This window comes from Phoenix dactylifera, chromosome 13, assembly GCF_051530095.1.
Source record: "Phoenix dactylifera cultivar Ajwa chromosome 13, Ajwa_hap1_PhDact_Kaust_v1.1, whole genome shotgun sequence".
NCBI lineage: Eukaryota > Viridiplantae > Streptophyta > Magnoliopsida > Arecales > Arecaceae > Phoenix > Phoenix dactylifera.
Window position 1 is genome coordinate 28107506 of NC_143202.1, and position 22148 is coordinate 28129653.

Here is a 22148-nt window from a genome sequence, read left to right on the forward strand (position 1 = left end):
TAATTATCAATGAAACAGTAGCTGAATTGCTAGATGTAGTAATCAACATATATTGGGTCTGATGTATAAAGAACCTAAAGCATGAGGTAGAGCAGTAGCAAGCCCTCTGAGTCCACTGTACTGCTGCCTCTTTAATCTTTTGTTAACCCTGCCGCTGTATGTATCTCTTCCTCTCCATTTTTGTTGTCATCTCTGCTCTTGGAATCCCATATTTTGTCATCCCGAGCCATCTCATCTGCAGCAGCATCAATTTTGGTCCGTTCCTCTCTTTCTGAGGCCTGAGCCATTTTTTGTCCTCTTCAAGCGCCATGGTTGGTCCCTCCCATATCACAGTAAGAAAGCTTACTCATTTGCAATTTTCAGTGAATTCTACAGTGATTCATCCATCCTCTGAGTAGCATCTGCAAAAGCACTGCTATGAAGGCTGCGGTCATAGGCATGCTTCCAGGGAAGAAATAAAATTATTGTCAGGTGTGATCATGCACAACTGTTTAGTATGGGTAATTTTTATTTTCTTCCTTTCTTGTAGAATTTTCATGCATTTTTTTTTTGTTAATCTTTATAGAAAGGTGTTGTAGTTTTATGACTCTTGATATTCTTTTGGCATCTTCAGTGTTGAAGAGTGATCCAGCAGACTCACATACAAGGGTGGCATAAAGCGGCTTGTGATTGAGGTAACGTGGATCTCTGGGCCAAGGTGCTTACTATGTCCAGAAATTTCTGATATTGGCCAGTGCCATGCTAGACAGAGGTGAAAATAAATATTGCAGCATGTCAATCTAAGCATATGCTGTTCTTTTTAATATAACAAAGGAACAATAAAGGTCAAACAGGTTGCATGTGACAAATGAAGATTAGTGCCACATTACTTGTTGTTTGTGGATTAAAGTTCACTACCTTGTCAACTTCAAATTTGTGCAAGGAAAATGAACCTATGCTGATTTATGATGATTGAAAAAGATTATGGTTTCTTCATCTGCAATTGATAATCATTCAGAATATTGTAAGACAAGAAGCGCTAATTTTTGTTTTGGTGGGATGCTGCACAAGAAATAAATTGGCTAGGGTTATGATTACGTGCACGACGACATTGTATATTGCACAAGTTCTTATTGTCGTGGTACTGCATGAGTCGTATAGTAATCCTTCCTTAATCATCACATAGAGATCTCGATGCTAATATTCCAGTCTGAATTAAACTGCTTTTTCGTAATTAAACTGTCGGGGCAAGGTATGGTTTCTTTGCTTATTTGATAGATGCTTTCCTTATTTTACTGATTGCAGCATGCTGAGAGGTACCCCCGAGCACTGAAAATTATCCGCTGCAATTCACAGAGATGTGGGTTTGAGCTTCAGACGGTGGAGACTTTCCAGCCAGTGCCCAAGGAAACCATTGTTTTTTCTGAGTGGAATAGCAAGGAGCTGCGAGCAACACTGGTGAAAGAAAGAATGTAGCGTGGAGACGAATACCAATCAGGGTCCAGGTCTCCCAGACGACAGATATTCCCCAAAGCTACGCCTCATGCTCAGTTTTGTAAGAAACAGTACAAGGGCAACCTAGAAAAAGGTGCTTGTTAGAGAAGAAAGAATTTGGCTATACTGAAAATTATAGGACTATCTTTTGAGATTTCCCAATCATGAAAAAAAGGGAAACTAAGCTGCCGTTTTTTTCAAAATGCTACAGGATATTCGTAATTACAGGCATTATAACACCGGTCTACAAGTAATTGAGAGAGAAATGTAGGTTCAACAAATAAACAGGAAGATGAGAGCTATCTATTGAGAGACGGTAGCTCCAATTCATCAAGATGCTATGACCGTACCACAATATTCTTTGCCTGGCTATTTCTTTCTTGACAGGGCACAACTTTTTATAAGCTAGCTTGTCGCGTGAAGGTTCTTTCAAGTTTTTTCTATCATCGATATTTTCGTTTAGCCCCACCTGATATGCAACAAATCCAACAATGAAAACTAACTAAGCTTTGGCGTATCCACTCAACGATTTTAACGACCAAGTAAAGAATGAAGCCAATCTGAAATGTTCAATCGACTCTCCTAGATTTGGAAAGGGGTTTGAGAAGATGGACGTCTTAAAAGTATTTTTAATAAGAAAGTACCAAGGGAGCAGGTGAAGAACAAGATTCTGCAACAGATTTCTAGACGAGTGTGCTATCTTAAATAGAAAATATCTGCTACTAAGATCTCCCTCCACTCAAAAATATATATAGATTCAAATACTTAAGTCACCTTTCCACATCCCTAGGTGCATCTTTCCATCATCCATTTCTTGGACCCATACGTTCCACTTCTAAGTTATTTAAAGGTACAGTCACTCCCACTTCTAAGAAACCGCACGAAGGAAGGGTTACGATTATTCACGAACGGAACCCTGAACCCCACGGAGTAGGAGAAAGCAGAGTAGGCGGAGAGACTGTTTACCAAATGGGGGAGACCGGCGAACGCACCGATCGGACGGTTATCTGCATAGGAGACATCCATGGCTACTTTTCCAAGCTTCAGCTCCTCTGGTCCAACCTCGAGGCCGCCGTCGGCGCCGCCGCCTTCGAGGCGGCGCTCGTCATCTTTCTCGGCGACTACTGTGACCGCGGCCCGGACACCCACCAGGTGCTCGACTTCCTCCTCTCCCTCCCCTCCCGCTACCCGCGCCAGCGCTACGTCTTCCTCTGCGGCAACCACGACCTCGCCTTCGCCGCCTTCGTGGGCGCCCTTCCCCCGCCGCCGGACGGCTCGCCGTTTTCCGCCACGTGGGCGGAGTACCAGCAGAGCGAGGAGCGGGAGGGGTGGTTCAAAGGGGAGGGCTACGAGGCGATGCACGTGCAGGGGAGGCGGTGGGGTGGGAACATGGGGGGCCACTGGAACCCTAAGAAGGGCATGCCCTACAAGGGATCTATCTATGATGCCGGCCCGACCTTCGAATCCTATGGCGTCCCCCATGGATTGGCGGGTGAGAGGAGCTCCTTTGATTTCTCTTCCAAGGCTGATTTTTTTTGGGATCAATTCACGGGTTTCTTTGATACGGTATTTGATTCATAACGAGATTTTGTGATTGATTTCGGGTTTCCTCGATACAATTTCGTTTCTATTCAGCTGGTGTCCAGTAAAAAATTCTTTCTTTAATGGAATCCATTAATAAAATTCTTATCAGGCTTGAATTGGTAGCTGAGAATAAATGCAAATCGGTTCTTTGACATCTCTAAACATACCTCTTACGATGTTCAATAGTGTCAAATGACTCTTTTTTTTATAAAGAATATCGAATTTTCTGTTAGAATGCTTTGTGCTATATCAATATACCCATTTCATCACGACGCAAACTTCATTAGAGAGCGGAGCAAACGCACGCACACACAAAAAAAGAGAGGGAGGAGCCAGCCTTTGGTTTTGTGATCCAGTGCTTATGGGTTCCCCTAGTTTCTGCAGTTCTATTATGAGAATATTGCTGTTAATGGTATTGGTATGCATTAGTTACAATAATTTCTTTTAAGTCCTGATATATGCCAGTCCTCTGTCACATGACTTAATTGCAGATTTGGTTAAAGCAGTCCCTGATAATCACAAGAAGTTTCTTGCTGACTTGGTTTGGGTTCATGAGGAGGTACTAGTTTTGGGAAACAACTAGTTGCAAGTTTGCTGGTTTGCTTTTAATGATATAAAGCTTTTTGTGTTAGGTATAAAGAAATTAAGTTTTGTCCCCCCCCCCCCCCCCCCTAATAACGGCAACTGCAGGACAATGTTTTAATTGACACTTCTGAGGGAAGGATCTGCTGCAAACTAATAGCTGTTCACGCTGGCTTGGAGATATCCAAAGGCGTCGATGAGCAGCTAAAACTTCTAAGAGCCAGGGACACAAGCCTGCCGAAGGTGGAAGATCTTAGTGGGAGGCATAATGTTTGGGAAATACCAAAGGTTAGGCAAGCTTCTATCCCTTTTAGCCTTATCTTGTTGATGCTTCGTATCATTTAAATAGCTAATGCACAGCAGAAGATATAGTTCAGGTGTGGTAGGGCTAGTTTGAAATGGCTGATTTTTTATATTCAGTGATAAATATATAAGAAAAAGCTTCTAAATCATGCTGGGAGAAGCCCTTGTACTTTTCACCTACATACGTGACATATCCAATTGGTTATCTTTAATATAGTTCTACTTAGAACTCCCAGTATTTATTTATATAATTGCATGTTTGTAGCTTTCCAACTTTTTATGGATGCTCGTTAGGTTGCTCCAGGCATGGAAAGATAAAAAATGTAGTGCTGTACGTAATGTCCAAACAAGATTAGTAAATGAAGTTGAAATTTCTGCTTGAAGGCTCATATAATTCATTGCAATTTTTTTCTATGCATGGCCAATCTCATGGCTTGAGGATCCCGCCTCTCTGCACCTTGAACTTCATGGATTTTCAAAGTGCACTATATGGCATTTTTGTAATTTCTGAAGTGTCTTATATTGTGGTTATATCGGCTAGGGATTGTTGTGTTTTTGTTTACCATGTTGTGTTGTGCCAACAATTGACATATGCAGAAATTATGTGTATCAATATTTTATAGATACACAGATATGTTAGCTTCTTCTTGATATGATTTTTTTTGTAATTATAATGATTAGTATGATATTTGTACCCTAAAACACAAGTATTTTCATAATCACGTTAACACAGCTAGTCTTATTTGCCAGTTGTTGCTGTTTCTAAGTTATTGCTATTAAATATATGAACAATACTACAGAAGAATACGTTACTACGATGCATGATGAATGGTGAGCTTATTAGTAGTATTTGAATTTAGATGTAGAGACATGTTATTCTCTTTTCTCATTTGGAGTTTGATATGTCCGAGATCACTTACGTCCAACTTCAAGGTAAGAAGGCCCACCTTTAAGAATCTTTGGTGAAAATTGCACCTCCATGGTGTTCAGGGCCCATTATTTGAGGCAAGATATCAAACTTTGACCATGGTCAACAAGAATTGATCCTCCATTCAGCATTAGGCTCCTCTAGCTAAGATAAACTTGAGTTTTGATACTGCACCAATGACCAAGGACGCATGGAACATCATGGTTGGTGATTTTTCATGCAGCTTCTTGCCTTTAACCCTAAGATACCTTTTGCAGATATGGTTGATCTTTTTACATAGCAAATTTAATAACATTGTGAATTATCTTTTTCATTTAAAGATTTCCGTAGAGTTTCTTTTTTTTTTTTAAACAATCAAATTGTAGCTGTTCTATCTATTTCGACATCCTTTACTCTTGTTCGACTTTCTTAAAATATCACCCTTGATAATTTTCTTATTTTTTGTGATGGACATGTAATGGAACTGTAATAATATGAATTACACTTTGCTATTTAAATGGCGTGAACTACGAAATAGATTATCTTTGCCTATCATGGTTGAACTGAATTCATTCAGGTTGAGCAAGAATTATGAGACTGAACTAGGATGAGGTAAGTACTCTAGGTTACTATGCATCCACCAATGGTATACCTAGGTTTTTTTTAATGGCAATATGTAGGGGTACAAAATTGAGCTGTAACAGGTGCCTTGGCAGCATGTAGATGAGGGTTTTCTTGGATAGAATAGAAATGTCCTTTATTTCTTCTATCTTTAGGTTGGACCTTATTGGCTCGGAAACTTCTTTTTTGCACATTCTAATGAATGATTTTTTTTCCTTCTCTTTGTCAAATAGTTATGGTGTATGAAGCAATATTATGGACAAAAATAGGCATACCAACACAAGAAAATCAAAATAACCACTATATATATTCTGTGTACACCCAATATTATCTTAGATCACATGGGGCTTCAAGTTCAGGAATAAAATTTTCTTGGGGTTCGTTACTGCCATAACTTCTAAAGCTGTATAGGATATTTATAGAACTGTGAACTGTTTGTCCACAGTTCTATAAATATGTGTCAATCTTCCAACTTATGGATGAGTCCTTTTGTATGACTTCAGCATTCCTTTTTTATGATTTGGTAGAGAAGGGCTTGGGTTTTTGGTTGCTTTGAAATTTTTTTTCCTGAAGTTACACTTTGAGAAGTAAAACATATGCCTGTAATGTAATTTAGTACCTTGATGTTTTTTTTTCTTTTTGATAGCATGGATACCTTCATACCATTCTAGTATGAGTACATCCAATAAAATCAGAAAAGAGAAGAAGGCGAAGAGGAGAAGGTGAGGACTTCAAACTATACTACAGGAAACCACCAGACTGCTGGGCGACGTGCGAAGCCAACCAATCAGCCGCCCTATTCACCTTCCGCTACATATAAGTGACACAAGCATCCACACAATCCTGTAGAAGACCACGGATATCGTATATAAGAGGATGTCGAATAAAATCAGAAAAGAGAAGAAGGCGAAGAGGAGAAGGTGAGGACTTCAAACTATCCCACAAGAAACCACCAAAGTGCTGGGCGACATACGAAGCCACCCAATCAGCCGCCCTATTCACCTTACGGTACACATGAGTGACACGGATATCCACACAATCTTGTAGAAGACCACAGATATCGTACATAAGAGGATGCTCGACACCTGCCCTAACATGACCCTAGATACACTTGATAACAGTCACCGAATCCCCTTCAAGCTGAATTCGGTCAGCCCCTAAAACAAGGTGAACATAAGAGATACTATCCTAAGCTGCCCTCATCTCCACTTCAGGAATAGAAGTATCATGGAGCAGACGACCCCCTGCCGCAATCAATCTAGAGTCGGGGTTTCTGATGACAAACCAACCCTACCTCTCTTCCCTTCATTTGACACACTGTCGTCAAAGTTCATGTTGAGAAAGCTCAGGGGTGGGGGCTTCCAAGCGATAAATATCGTCCAAGACGTCCTCAAAGCTAAATGAGAGCTCCTAGTATCTCTCACAATCCCGATTCTATCAACGGCTTGAGTCTGAGCATGCTCTATTGCATGGATAAGCACCTTGTCTGCTACAATCCTCGGGCTCTGCCATCTACCCTCAAAGACTCTAGCGTTTCTGTCCAGTTAGACATGATAGGCAACATAGGTGCACCTGGCACCACTGACCGAGTTGGCTGGTCTTTTTATGGACTCCTTCAGGTGATCAATGAGTGCCGCGACCGGGGTTGGCGATTGCAAGAAACAACAAACCGCACCTGTTAAGTGCCACACCAAGGCTGCCCTCGGACATCCAAAAAGAACATGCTCCACTGATTCCTCCACCTCCGTGTATCTATTACAAGTGGGGGAAAGCCTCACCCCTCTTCTGTAGAGCACATCTTTGGTCGGCAGACAGCCACACGCAACATTCCATAGGAATAAGGCGACTCGTGGGCGAATGCGAAGCCTCCATAGCTAGCTCCCATCAATTGATCGCGACGCTATGACTCTATACTACTCCCCAAGATCGGAGACCCTCACCTTGGACTGGCAAGTTGAGCCCAAGTCCTATCCGGTCTATCGAACCTCGGAATCGGCACGACCAGGATCCTCTCTGCCAACTGCTCCCCAAAGAGCCGTTGAATCATCGGTACATCCCAGCTCCTTTCCTCTGGGCTAATAAGGTTACACATTTGAGATTCGAACTGTCCACATTAACCATAGTGGGCCATAACCGCTGAGGCAGGTTCGAAATCCAAGTGTCATTCTGCACATCAATCGATTGGACATCGCCGATCAGCCATCTGATTCGAGGCAGCACCCTCGGAGCACATGTCGCGTCAGATGGAGTAGTGCCGATCAACCTGGAAATTCGATGCTTTGTCTAGTTGCCATACTTAGCTCTCATCAAAGCACTCTATAATCCCTTAGGCTCAAGTAGATACCGAGCCACATATCTAGCTGCTAATACTTCCCTCCTCATCAGTAGAGAGCAAATGCCCAAGCCTCCACTATTATGGGGCTGATAGAAAACCTCCTAAGCCACCAAATAAACACCTCCCCTCCCGCCCTGCATTTCCCAAAGAAAGTCCCGAACATCCGCACCGTTCCCCGGCCTACATTGCGGTCTGGTCACCCACCACTTGCTTGACGAAAGATCCTAGAAATCACACGAATTTTTAAGGCCTCACTACCCAGAGCAGTCCCTTCCCTCTCTCCCTTTTCTTTTGATGTTTCTTAATTGTAAAACCATGCATGTGAAATTTGATAGGTCGGTGTCTCTTTGATATGGTGAAAATCTGTGTAGCTAATCTTTTTGCATCTTCAAGTTTAAGTTTACTGTAGATAGGATGCTGTACAGATCTTTTTTAATATTACATATATTTGTTGCAGGAGCTGTCTGAAAAGCCAACCATAGTGGTGAGCGGTCACCATGGGAAACTACATGTTGAAGGCCTTCGGTTCATTATTGATGAATGTGGCGGCTTAGAAGACCTACCAATTGCTGCTATAATATTTCCTTCCAAGATGATAGTCCGTGATACAGATAAATTTGCAGCGCAGAACTAAGTTTATCACAAGCAGGTTTTCAGATTCAATATGTACCCATAGCTATACGTGTTACTCAAGGACAAGTGTATAACTTGCATGTGCCGTGCACCAAAATTAAAACAAGTGGGCAGCTGTGTTATTGTGGGATTGAATATGAGGTCTTTAAGTAACACTTAAAAAATCTCACCTATGATCTTTCAACAAGCCTGCTTCATAAGCTTCGTCGGAAGCAATCTAGCTTCCTTGTATTCAGTGAGGGTTAATGATAGTGTTTCAGTAAAATAGGCTTCAAGCATCATAAAGGCCTTGGCAGTGTTCTTTCAACTACGTGTATAATTGCATATTTGCATAACCCTCCTTTTTATTTATATTTATATAATTTTCATACCTAGATTTAGTGAAAGCTGTTACTTCAAGCTGCCAATGGTCGGTAGAATTTTGTTTGATATCGAAGGATTGGCAGCCGCAGAATCCTTTGTGATTGGGAAATTGATGCAGAAGGGGATGAGGTAAGAGCCAGAGTAGCCTATGTTTGATTTCCTTTTTACTGTTTTGTTGGAATTAGTTTTTAGTTTCCTATGGTTTTCAGAGTGGATCTTCCAGTGCGGAATTTGATATATAATTATGCATTTAGTATGATACAGAATGTAATCAAGAGACGGACCATGCTTGCATGACCAATATTAAATACTCTTTAGAAGAGAGAGAATCAGATTTTAATTTTAAGACGCGCTCGAGGCGGTTGACAGTTTGGTTTTCTACTTCCCTTGTTCGCTGACAGGGTAAATAAACCGGGACGGCACAAAAGTTGCCCGGCTTCATGGAACTGATTTCTCTATCACGGCTTAACTCACTTCTGGCTCCAAATCTCAGCCATCACATCGTCTTTTGTTCTTTGCGCTGTAATGATTTTGGATGGTTGTTTCGATCAAATATGCACCGTCAAAAATTCGTAAGAATTGACGGTCCTCTGCAGCTTACACGTCGCTGTCTTTAAAAGCATGGACGGCCAGCTTGCAAAGTTGTCAGGTTGGCACGTGATCGATGGGGAATGGTTCTGGGACACGGTGGCTGAGTTGGCCCACTAGCATGGCTACAGTGTTCAGCGATAGCTGCTCAGATTTTCTTTGTCTTTTTTTGTCTCTCTGAAAAGCAACGTCCCTTTTGGTTTGTATAGGCTTAAATCCATTTTTGGATTGCCAGCTTGTGCTTAAAATGACTGGTAAATGATGAGGAGGTGAAATCATAGGAGCATATTCTTTGAGAAATTTAAAGAATGTATTTAGCTTATGGATGTATTTAGCAACAAATTTATTCACTTCCCGCTATCCCATGTCTAATCCCTTATTTTCTTTTGCATATTATATGACTGTCTGCATGACATCTTAAAGAAAAAAAAAATCAAAAATACTGATTCTCCGATAAAAAAATTTATAGAAAAGTTCCAATTTCAGATGATCATAGGAAGGAACAAGAAGCAAAACCAGATGCTTTAGTTTCTCTTTATGAACAAGTCGGTGAACACGGATAGAAATAGGCCGGATCATATCTATCAATTTATTAGTGAGTTATTTTCACATGTTCAATATCGGCAAGCATTTTATTGCATATATTATTGTATAAAGATATATATGTAAATATTAATTTTAGAAGAGTGTTTATGTACATAAAAAATTTATAAAAAAAATCTGACCAAAATTTTGAGGTGAATCGTATGACTTCAACTTGACCGATGAACATGGGATCCTTTTATCCGAGAAATTTCAGGTATCCATTTGTGGGCGAAAACGTAGAGTACATAGATCACTGTTATCACTAACTGTTCTGTTCAGCACTCATACCCAGTCTGGTCTGGCTTTTAGTATAAAAGCAAACCGCCTTTCTGCTCCTCCAACTCCCCTGCCCACACGTGGCAGCCGCGCAGTGAATCATTCAAAGGAAAGAGAGCGAGAAGGCGCTCTCCTTGGGATCCGTCACTCCATTCTCACCCCGCCCTCCACCTCTCGCTCTCAAACCCCACTCTCTTAGATCCAGAGCAAGAACCAGAACTCCCATTTCCTACTCCTTCCCTTCTCCTTCCGTATAACCCTAGAGTTAGCTTCCTGTTCTTGGTTCTTGATCGATGGCCTTCGCGTTCGCGGGGATTCGCTTCTCCGCCGTGCAAGCTCCGGGGCTGTCACGTCGGTCTGGGATTCATGGAGATCGCCAGAACGGTGGGAATCACTCACTCCTATTCTTGAAGAAGGGTTCTTTCCCGCGTAAGCTATCTGTATACTTTCACTCACTCACTCCTTTCGGAGCTTGTTTGTTGTTCTGTTTTCGACTCTGTTCTGTTGGAGTTTCTTGGGTAGTACTTTGATGTTTCTATTTGGTAATATGAGGTAAGCGTGTGCTTGTTCTGCTTCTCGGATGATCAAACTTTTGCTGCTAACTGTTTCTTGTACTCTGTTTCGGTTCTTCTCCTCTTCTTTCAATTTTCTCGTCTTTGTATGCTCTGCCTTGTGATTTGTGTTCATTTTCTTGGATCTTGTACATTATACTGATCTTTTTTTTGTTCGTTTATAGGGTGTTGATCACACCTTTTTTTTTGTGGTTTTGGGGGGACACAGTTTGTGAAGGAGATAACGATATATGTATTATGTGCTACTGCTATTTTAGATTTAAGTTTTCTTCGTGTGTATTGTTAAATTTCATACATTAAAAGTGGAAGATAAAATGGTAATGGGAAAAAAGTAGCATGCGATCTTAACGAGAACTAAAGGCAAAGATTTATAGAACCATCCCTAGAATATAGGGATGAGGCTGTGTTTTGGTTATGGAATCAACTTCAGATGAAAGATGACATTTTAGTGAAGGTGATGCATTATTTGTAGAAGTGCGATGACATTTTAGTGAAGACGATACACTATCCATAGAAGTGTTTTAAGTGTTGTAGAAGTAATTTGCTTTGGTATGTTCTCTCGTTTGTGTTCTTCCTTTAAATCATTTGTATTCCTGTTAGTGTAATGCTTCCTATATTTCTTTTTCAGGGAACATGCTTGGTGGAAATTCTTCTTATGAACCTGATTCTGCATCTATGACTGTTTTTGCATCTGGAAAGGTGTTGATTCCAGGCGGTGAAAGTGATGGTTTCTCATCTTCTGCAGATTCAACTGGGAACCCTGAAGTAGCTCCTGATGACGTGCAGGTGCATTCTAGGATAGGCAACATCCTTTTATTTTATGTCTACATGGTCTTGCAATGTTGTTCGCTGTGATATCTAGCTCAATGACCAAAAAATGGAAGAGGAAGCGATGCTTTTATTTAAGGATATAATGTTTGTGAATCTGCTGAGTCCATATAATTTTCTTGATTGTTTTTGCCAAATATTTGCTTTCATATGGAGTATGGCCTTTTTAGGCCTCATTTGGTTTTAGTCTTAACCCAAAATTATATTAAAATCTTAACACCTCCTTCCTCCCACAAGAAAAAAACCCTTTCCTCCTCCTCTTGCTCCCTTTTTTTTGATATCAAATTGAAAGGATAAGGAAGTAAAATGATACGACCTGTTTTTGCTCCAGTTCTTAATCAAGCATATAGACTTTTATTCAAGGTTCGCCGAACCAGTACCGGAACTCGAACCGGTCGGCGGCCGGTACGGGTCGGTACCATACTGTGTGTCGGTATGGGTAGGGCATGCTGGTTCCGTATTAGCACACCCATTTTTTTTGGAGTTTTCAAAAAATTTTAATTGATAATCACTCTTTTTGAACTTTTTCAATAATTTTAAGTCTAATTTGATTTTTTTAATGCCTTTTTTGATTTTTTGATATTTTTTTGATATTTCTATGATCCCGGTTTAACATAAATGATGCATCTTATTGTTTTAAAATGATACAAATCATAAAATGATTAATGAGATATTGCATTCTACAAGAAGGAACATAAAATATACTCAAATCAAATAGTGACGTAAAAATTATAAAATAATTTAGGCCTAGGCCACTGTGTGCATGATCACATCAAAACTTGAATGAATGAACGCCAAATTTTTATGAAGAGTAGCTTGCATGTCCTTAAATACGTTTCTGATTTTACATTTTTTTAATTTCTATTTATTTTATATTTTTTATTTTCTAATTCAAAAATATATTTTTAATTTTTAAAAATTATATATAATCTAAAAATTAAAAATTTTTCTGTCATCGTGTAGATCGTCTATAGATCTACAAAATATAATAAAATCAAGTTTAAATCAAAAATTTTGGCATGATTTTTTTTATTTTGCAATTTTTGAGCTATTTTTTCAATCTGCTCCTCCAAAAAATGAGGGCATGAGATAGGGAGAGGAAGAACACCTTAATTAGGCTTGGATTTTTCTTCTGAACTACTGAATTGATTTATTTTTGAATTGTTGGGAAGGGGGAGGGGCGGAAACCTTGCCGCCGCTTTCAATCGTTGTTGGGAAGGCCTTCTCGGGCCTTTCCAACAACAAATAATGCCTCAAACGAGTCAAAAGAGGGGGGCTGGTTCGCACCGAGTTTGAACGGAACTGGCCCGTTCGCACTAGTTTTGGCCGGTTTGTACCCTTTGCGGCTAGTTCGGGACCGATTTTGGCCGGTTTTGGACCGAACCAGCCGGAACCGAAAAAAATAGCGAACCGACCTGGTTTTGCACCGGGTCGGCTCGGCACTGCCCGAACGGGCGGTTCTGCCCGGTTCGGCAAACCATGCTTCTACTCCATATGTCTAGGTTGCCAAAGCAGGTTTTGCTCACTGTATTTATAGGCAAGCTGATTCAGATTTTCCTTTTCTTCTTAATATTTTGATATCACTTATCCTTTTTCCTTCAAAACTCTTTAAAAATCTTTCCCTTTCAAACTTCTATACCTTTTCATGTGAGTCTGCTTCCTCACAATGCCCTTTTTCATGACTGATCTGCATGTGATTATTTTGGTAGGTGTTACAAGAATCAAGAGGTCTACCCATTGAAGATGAGGATAAGGTAGCAGCTAGGCAGACAACGACGTCTTCAGAAGCTATGGATGATGAAATCATGAATCAAGGTGTTAAACAGTCTTTACATTCTCGAGCCAATCAGACCATTGAAAAAGTTGAGGAGAAACCAAGATTTATTCCTCCACCTGGTACTGGACAAAGAATTTATGAAATTGACTCATCTTTGGAAGGTCATCGTGCACATCTTGATTATCGGTAGGCTGCTCTTTGCTATATGTTTTACAAGATGTTTTGTTCCATTGTGGGGATGTGAATTTGGTAATTTCTGAAATAATGTTAAAATATAAAACAATTAATGAAGAACTGTTAATTGGCATGTATGGTGAATCATGAGAGCCTTAAAACATCAATATCAACATAGCAGAAAAGACATCTATTCTGCACATATATTTCGGTTCATCACTTCAGTATCTAACTCCTCTTCTAAAGTTGATGCAGAGTCCAAATAACAAACTTAGACAGTTTCAACCATGGTATGTTGTACCGGTCCAAACCAGACAGTACAGGGCATACCGTACTTTACCGGTTCGGTACCAGTACTTAATATGGGCGGCGTACCAACATTCAATATACCAAAAAAGTTTTGTACCATACCATACCGATACTGTGCTAGTGTAGCACCGGTACGGGATCCGGTACCGAGGCAGCCATGGTCTACCGTACTGGTCGGTACGTACCGGTCCGGCCCTAGACCGGCACCGGATCTACGTGAAATCCGGTACTGGGTTTTTTTTGGGAGAGCCGACCAGTATGTGGTCCGTATCGGTTGGTACCGGCCGATACCGCTTGGTACCGGTATTGTTGGCCGGTTCGCACCGGAACGTCAATTTTTTTTCAAAACAACCACAGCGCTGCGCCGTACCGGGCCGGTACGGTATTGGTACTGGCCCGTACGGATCGGATCAGACCGGTACTGTATCGGTCCTGCTGGCCACCGGTACGCCGACTGGTACCGATACGGCGGACCTTGGAGGCAGCGAACCTTGGTTTCAACTAAATATAGAATCTTTCAAGTCATATGTTTTTGACTAAAACAGCGGGCCTTAGAAACCTGTTACTGGGCCACTCAGATTGGGGCTTATATGGATCAAAATTTTTGAAAGGAGCGAAGGTGTTGTTTGTGTTAAAAAAAAAAAGAAACCGAGGTGTTTTCCTGCATTTCCAGCAAATCTGATGATTTTGACTGAGCCTGCTGCTGTGTAATGGTCTTCATTATAGAAAAAGGTGGAAGTTAGTATAACGTGAAAGACTAAGTAATGAAAAAAACTTTAAAAACACTATACTTTCACATTCATGAATTAAGGTTCAAAGTAATATGTCCGAAGATGTAGAACACTTCAATTGGTTGTGTGCACATCAAATGCATAAAGAGAAACATACACGTGGTAGAAGCAATTTACAAAACTCAGTATAAAGCCAGAAGCATATGGCCATGAATATTCATATGATTATAGTTGATATTATGGTTTTTTTTTTTTTTCATGTATATGGTTTATGAAAGCTTGAATCTGATGAATTACCTGCATCATGTTATGAGTCAGATTTACACTTAAAATTTGGTTCTGTGTTTTCGTTAGCTAACATGTGTTAGATGGTGTTGATTTGTAAAATCATCTATTTTTTTTTAAAAAAAAATATTTATATTTTAAAAGCTTCATCCCTTCTCTTCTTTCTTATCCAACATGCTGCTAACAATGAATTTGTAATTTGGGACTCTATTACATTTTATTTCTTCAACTATAGATATAGCCAGTACAAGAAAAGCCGTGAACTGATTGATCGGTATGAAGGTGGCTTGGATGCATTCTCTCGTGGCTACGAAAAATTTGGCTTTATCCGCAGGTAAATTTCTATCCTTTCTCTGCAAAGCCAAGGATCTCTTTCCTTCTGAAATTACTTCTTGTCTTCAAAGCTCTTGCATTCCACTTAATGCAGCAGTTCCAATCTTCACATCTTTTAATATGTTGTGCTATATGAATTAGTCAAAGCGATCACTTATGTTGCAAAGTAGTTCGTGGATGAGAATATAATTAGGTTCCCCTGAAACATATAGGAATATGAATAGATTATTTATTTCTCCATTTTCTTTCCATAACCACCTTCTTATTGCATTTGAGCCATCATGGGCACCTCCTCTTCAGCTATTAAAATTTTCACGTTAGATTTACGAACATATAAATAATTTGGCCATTTTGTTGCGAATTTCTCCTTCCAGGAGGAAATTCTGAAAATCATCATAAAGACACATTTAATTGATTAAAAATCTTCTTTCAGCTGGTTCTTTTTGTTCTTGATTCAGCTAAAAAATATTAATATTTTTGTCTGGATATGTTATGCAAGAAGTATAAAACCATACATGCATATATCCTTTTTTTTGGTTAAAAATTGTGCATTCAATCTCCTACTTATTTTTATGTATCTGTAATAGAATTCAATAGTAACAAGTAGGTAAGAGAAATAGTGGAGAAGTCAAAATCATTGTGCTTACGTGTGCTTGAGGTGTAGGTGCAAAAGCATGTGCATGTACATTCATAAGTGCTAGTTTGTCATGTTAACTTTATTCTGAAATAGAATGATGATGGTGCAAAATGTAATGAAAGTAAAAAATAATCTCCAGAGAGGAACTTCTAAAGGAACTTATTTCTGACTCTGTTGCATCCTTTTTGCTTCACTCATTACATTGTTATGCAGATATTTTTTTGTTGTTTGTTGGTTCTTATTTTTATGTTTTATGTACACTATTATGACATTAGTAATTTTTTTCCTTGAGATGAATATCAAGTTAGTAAATTAAGCATTATTGTTCTTATTCTTTTTTCTGCCAGTAATTGTTTCCAGGATCAGAACAATGGTAGTCTTACTGAAAATACAGAAATGATTGTTTCTACTGATTCGATCACTCTAATTCTTTTATTTTCTCACTTTTTTTATCAGTGCTGATGGTATTACTTACCGTGAGTGGGCCCCTGGAGCAAAGGTTTGTTCTTTTCGTAATTTTCATCTGTATCTAACTTCTAAATTTTGCTACTTGCGTCCATAATACAATGATATGGATAAATGTGACATATGACTTTGCTGGTTTAGTCAATATATTCAAAGTTTTACATCTCATTACTGGGTCTCGTATTGGAAACTCACCAGTGAGATATGACATGGCATGGTAGGGTATGCCCCTGTGGCGATACATAGTAAGGGTGCTAGGTCGGAACAACACCTATAGCATGTCTCAGTATATTGAGATCCTGTAATACTGGTTCCCTGTTGCTACTATATGGTTCAGCCGGTGCATAAAACTTTGAATCCATTTATACATGGTCATGTTTGGTTGTCAAGAATGGAAATTAGGCATGGTTTTCCCATTCCCAGGAAATCCATTCCTAGCAATGATCAGGATTAGTCAGTTTGATTCTTGTGTTGGTAAAGTCCAGGTAAATCTAAAGCCAGATACCATATAATATTATATATTTATTGATATATAAATATTATTATAATAATATTAATAAATGACAATATTAATATTATAATATTGATAGTAATGTAATATTAATATTATAATATTAATAGTAATGTAATATTAACATTCTAAATATTATTATATGAATATTATATATTATAATGATAATGATTCTCTAAGTATTATAATATAATATATTCTGCATAAAATTACATAATCTACAATTATATAAATATAAAGTTGTAGTAATATAATATTCTAAGTAATATCATATTGATATTTTAACAATAGACTCTTCTATCGTAATTATTTAATTAGTATCAGTATAACATGATGTCATAATATTAGTAAATAGCAATACTAATATAATTACGATGATAGTAAAAAAAAATATTGTAGGGTGGATCTCAAAAGATATGAAAGATCTCCCTCCAAGCCATATCTATGACTTTCATCAAATACAATTTTCCACACTATATATATGTACGAGATTGAGTATGGAATTCTGTTTACTCACTTTAAATTGAGTATCTGTCTCTCTTTTTCTTGCTAGGATTAGAAATCCTGTATTTTACATATCCATAAACTGAAGTCCTTAGATTCCGAAAATAGTGAAATATAAAAAGAAGTGCTTCGAATCGTTGCTATTTGACTCGGGCTTGTTTTGAAAAAGTCCGAGGTTAGAGAAAAGATGAGAAATCTATCTTTTCAGAGTTATCATCCCAATAAAAGAAATATTCTTATGATAGGTCCTTTTTCGTTCAGAAATATAATGAATTGCCTTTCCCATTCTTTCCCTTGACCCTGCAACAAATAAAGACGTTCACTTTTTAAAATATCCCATATATGTAGGTGGGAATATAAGAAGGGGTCAGATATATCTTGATGGGAGCAAGAGTAACAATACAATCTTATTACTATGCATTACAAATGCATCATCATTATGCTTCAATCAGGTTATTCTATTCCACCTCTTATAGGAAAAAGAACTTAAAGCAAAATATTTAATAACACGGTGATACATTTATATAAAATATCTACCCCGAGCACACTCAATGGAGTTGTCGATAGTCAAGTAAAATCCAGTCCATGAAATAATTTGATTTATGGACAGCATTGTTGTGATAAAGGTTGTAATGCCAGATGAATCATTACTGCTAGGCACAAGTTTATCATAAAAATAAAAAATAATTCTTTTTTCTCATTGAAAAATTGATTATCCATTTTTTTGGCAATAAAATAACCACTTATTACTACTAATCCATGTCGCTCTCACTTTATTCCATACCCATATGGAATTTTAGTATGTCATTTGTGTTTCTGTTACAACACAATGAATAGAATGTTCTTATCAAACTAGTAAGAATATGTATGCCGCACACCTTGTTGGGATTGGAGTTCAATTAGTTGGAGCACCGCTCTGTCAAGGTGGAAGTTGCGGGATTGAGCCCTGTTAGTCCCGAACTAGTATGTTCGAATAATATAATAACACAGTATATTATCAAACATAATATCAATATTATGAGTATAGTTATACTTTAATCTTATAACAAGGTATTAATCTTCTCCTATAATAATATATTGGAATATGTAATAATATTATAATTAATAATACATTATCAAACTTAATATTAATATTATGAATAATATTATGAATATAGTAATATTAATATTAACCCTATAACATTGTATTAAACTTCTCCTATAATAATATAATTAATCTACTAATATAAATTCTTCATTATAGTGTAACAATATTAATAATGACATTATCACTATATATTAATCTTCTATCATAATATTGAATAATTAAGTTTGTTATATAAGCATATTATTATACTATATTAACAAGATAATATTAATAATGATATTCATATTATTTTTATGAGTAAAATTAATGAAGATAGAATTAATATAACAAATAATTCGGTAATACAATGTAATATTACAATAAATGTAATTTTTTTAAAAATTTCATAATAATTTCAAAATATAATAATAATATAATATATATTATTAGTATGATAGTAATATTGATAATAATATACAAAATATAATATATTACCAATACAATATAATATAAAATATTAACATTAATAATATAAAAAACTATATAAGGGCAAAAAATAAACTATATAATAGTGTGAATATGTGATTTAAAATATTGTATATAACATATTATATTATCCAAATAATAAGAAATTATTATAATATATTTTAATAAATAGTAGTATATAAATTCTTTAGTTGTCCAGGCACATACTTAGGACTAGGAAAATGTCCCTGGGGTATGAATTTACCCTCTATTTAGGGGAATCCAAGACCCGTGTAGATCAGCATTCATTTCCAAATGAGTTACCAAACATGGAAATAGGCTGGATCGATGTCTAATGCCCATATCCACCTCCCAATTCCTGTCAACCAAACATGGCTAATGTGTGCATGGGCATGTAGTTCTATTTTTAAGATTTTATGTTCTCCTGAGATTAGCGAGTAATATGATGACATTAAGGGGGGCTTTCTATGGGAATGCAGTTAATGATGTTAATGAAGTTTTGCATACCTTGTCTCATTTTTGGCTCCCTTCTCTCCTTCTCAATGCCCATCCTATTTCTAAATTGTCCTTTTCGATACCATGCTCTTTCGCTGTGGCACCAAACAAATTAAGGTCACCTGGTTGACAAATTGGTTTGCTCTGAATTCTGAACTGCTTGCAAGATTCATTATATTTTTAATACGGTTATAGTGCATGCTGCTAATCATGAACATTGCTTCTTACAAGTTAATTCCTTTTCCAATACCTAGCTAAGAAGCAATACTTTCCATTTTTAGATTGTCATACATTTTCTGTATGCCTTAGCTTAAAAAAACAACTTACTGATTTTTGTTTTCAGTCAGCAGCACTGATAGGAGACTTCAACAATTGGAACCCCAATGCTGATGTCATGAATCAGGTATGTCACTTCATCTCAGATAACTCTTCACCTTTACGGGCACAATTTTTTGCTATTTTCTGTAGATTAGTTTATGATAATCTGAAATTTAAACTCAGTCCTTTTTTGCGACAATTTTTTCTGTTTAAAGCTAATTTTTGTCATTACTGAGAATCTCATCCTAGAGTATGGAAGGAAGCCTGAAATACACTACAATTCACTGTGTGTTTGATTATTGAAGCCATTATCATGTTATCCCCAATAATCAGCCTGAAAGTAGTAAGCACTACTACCTGGCAATTGTGTAAAGAGGTTATGCAATTACATAACATTATCCATTAATTATAGGTCATTATCCATAGATGTACTAGTGACTAACAAGCTTTGCTTGTGAGGTTCTAAAGTGGTCTATTTATGCATTCCTTCGATTAAAGGAGATTTTACAGTAGATTTCTTCTATGATATTCTTACTTGTTAACTTCTGTTATACATACTAACATTTTTCTTGTGCATAAAACATGTTTGCACAATCTGGAAATTTATTATACTGCATAAAACTTCAATTTTATTAGCAGATTGCTGGACCACTTGATTTCATGTGTGCTGACATTTGATTAATTATTTTCAGAATGAGTTTGGTGTGTGGGAGATTTTTCTGCCGAATAATGCAGATGGCTCACCTCCTATACCCCATGGCTCAAGTGTCAAGGTATGTTTTCTTCTTGGACATTCGGTGAACTATTGGTTGAATGTTCTCTTTGATGTTCTAAATCCTTATTTTACTTGTTTGCTGTAATTACTGCATAAGATATAGCAGTGCTTTTTTCCTGTTATTTTAGAATATCTAAAATCATGTCATGTGTTGTTGTTGCATTTACTGTTCACTAAGGCTCCGTTTGGGAGAGCTTTTGGAGGGCTAAAAAGCACTTTCTGGCCCTCCAAAAGCACCTTTGGATGAAAAAGGGTGTTTGGTAAAAATTTTGGAAAGCTGTTTTAGCTTTTTCAGAAAGCTAAAAACAACTTGTTGGGAGAAGCTTCATTTTGAAGCTATCCGAAAAAGCTGTTTTGAGCTTTGTCGAAAAGCTGTTTTTTTGACCAAAATACCCCCATTTAAAAGTTTCTTTTTCCTCCCAAAACCCTCCATCATGCCGTCTCTTCCTCTCTCACCCATCCCCCTCCTCCCTTTCTATCTTCTTCCTCTCAATGCTGTTGCCCCTGTTTCTTTTTTTTCTTTTTTTTTGTTTTGTTTTGGGAGGCAGCCTGTGGCTGCCCACGATGGCAGCCACCACGCCGGCCGCCACCCATGGCTGGCAACCCCTCTGCAGGTCGTCGTGATGCCACCCGTGGCGTGTGGCTGGCCCGTGGAGCGGCCGGGCTCGGCCATGGGGTGGCCGGGCCTTCGCCAGCCGCGGGACTGGGGAGGCGAGCCGCAGCGAAGCTTCCATGGCAGCCAGCCACGTCCGCCGCCTCCCGAGCCCCCTCCCGGGCCGCCGCGGCCCGGCCCCCTTCCGGCATTGCTGGCCTTGCGGGAGGAGAATAAAGGAGAAGAAGGGGAGAGAGGAAGGAGAAGAAGAGAAGAAAAAAGAAAAGAAAAAGAAAATAAAAAAAGAAGAAAAGGAAAGAAAAAAAGAGGAGAAAACAAAGAAAAAGAAAAGAAAATAAATAAATAAATAAATGCATAAATAAATATGTATATAAATGAACGAATAAATAAATAAATAAATAAGATAATAAATAAATATATTTCAATGAAATAAACTAATAAATAAATAACTAAATAAATAAATAAATAATGAGTGAGTGGCAAGTAATTTGATCTAAATAAATAAATAAATAAAAATAAATATTAGTAATTATTTTACTAATTTTATCATCTAGCTAGAAAATTTGTTAGAGAGATAAATGGTCATAAGAAGGGTAAAAAATTTATTTACACTAATAATTATAATATTTTATATATTTATTATTGTATTATACTATAAATATAATATTATATTACATTATATCATAATACATTGATATGTTATGTTAAATAATTTAATATTATATTAAATTATCCTATAGTATATAATGTTATAGCACTATATTATAATAATATTATATTACATTACATTAATATTATACTATATTATATATTTATGTATTAATATATATTATATTTTATTATGCTCTATTGTATAATACTAGTAATGTCCTTTATGGTCATTTTGTCACACAAAAGTACTTGCTCAGTTTGTTTACCAAACACATGTTAAAGTGTGGCAACACTTTAGAAATGTGGTTACCAAACAGTAAACAGTTTTTTTTATAAAAGCTCTACTTTAGAAAGCTCTACTTCCAACA

General features: G+C 37.5%; 2 protein-coding genes across 4 annotated transcripts in view; both read left to right on the forward strand.

The window, feature by feature from the left end:
- The first annotated feature begins 332 nt into the window (after positions 1 to 332).
- LOC120112125 (tyrosine-protein phosphatase RLPH2-like) lies at positions 333 to 8625 on the forward strand. Of its 3 annotated transcripts, none has more exons than XM_088709941.1 (7): positions 333 to 471; positions 614 to 674; positions 1285 to 1567; positions 1685 to 2965; positions 3549 to 3616; positions 3748 to 3932; positions 8263 to 8625. In XM_088709941.1, exons 4-7 carry the CDS (start codon positions 2443 to 2445, stop codon positions 8285 to 8287), a joined length of 801 nt encoding a protein of 266 aa, XP_088566067.1. In that variant the 5' UTR covers positions 333 to 471; positions 614 to 674; positions 1285 to 1567; positions 1685 to 2442; the 3' UTR covers positions 8288 to 8625. The 3 variants fall into 3 exon arrangements, with proteins under 3 accessions (XP_088566067.1, XP_088566066.1, XP_038986696.1); XM_088709940.1 differs by lacking the exon at positions 8263 to 8625 and adding an exon at positions 6117 to 6293 and having other exon boundaries at positions 3748 to 3927; XM_039130768.2 differs by having other exon boundaries at positions 344 to 471; positions 3748 to 3927.
- A 1694-nt stretch (positions 8626 to 10319) lies between these two features.
- Positions 10320 to 22148, forward strand: part of LOC103703065 (1,4-alpha-glucan-branching enzyme 1, chloroplastic/amyloplastic) — a 28382-nt gene continuing 16553 nt past the window's right edge. The window contains exons 1-7 of the mRNA XM_088709938.2: positions 10320 to 10679; positions 11451 to 11608; positions 13360 to 13613; positions 15162 to 15260; positions 16353 to 16395; positions 19767 to 19826; positions 20434 to 20514. Coding sequence (XP_088566064.2) covers positions 10544 to 10679; positions 11451 to 11608; positions 13360 to 13613; positions 15162 to 15260; positions 16353 to 16395; positions 19767 to 19826; positions 20434 to 20514 — 831 coding nt within the window. The 5' untranslated portion in view covers positions 10320 to 10543. The remainder of the gene's footprint in view (positions 10680 to 11450; positions 11609 to 13359; positions 13614 to 15161; positions 15261 to 16352; positions 16396 to 19766; positions 19827 to 20433; positions 20515 to 22148) is intronic.

Coding starts and splice junctions, on each gene's coding strand:
- LOC120112125 (XM_039130768.2), top strand. CDS start 2,443: ATGGGGGAGACCGGCGAACGCACCGATCGGACGGTTATCTGCATAGGA. Junction 2,966..3,548: donor CGTCCCCCATGGATTGGCGG/GTGAGAGGAGCT, acceptor ACTTAATTGCAG/ATTTGGTTAAAGCAGTCCCT. Junction 3,617..3,747: donor TGGTTTGGGTTCATGAGGAG/GTACTAGTTTTG, acceptor CGGCAACTGCAG/GACAATGTTTTAATTGACAC.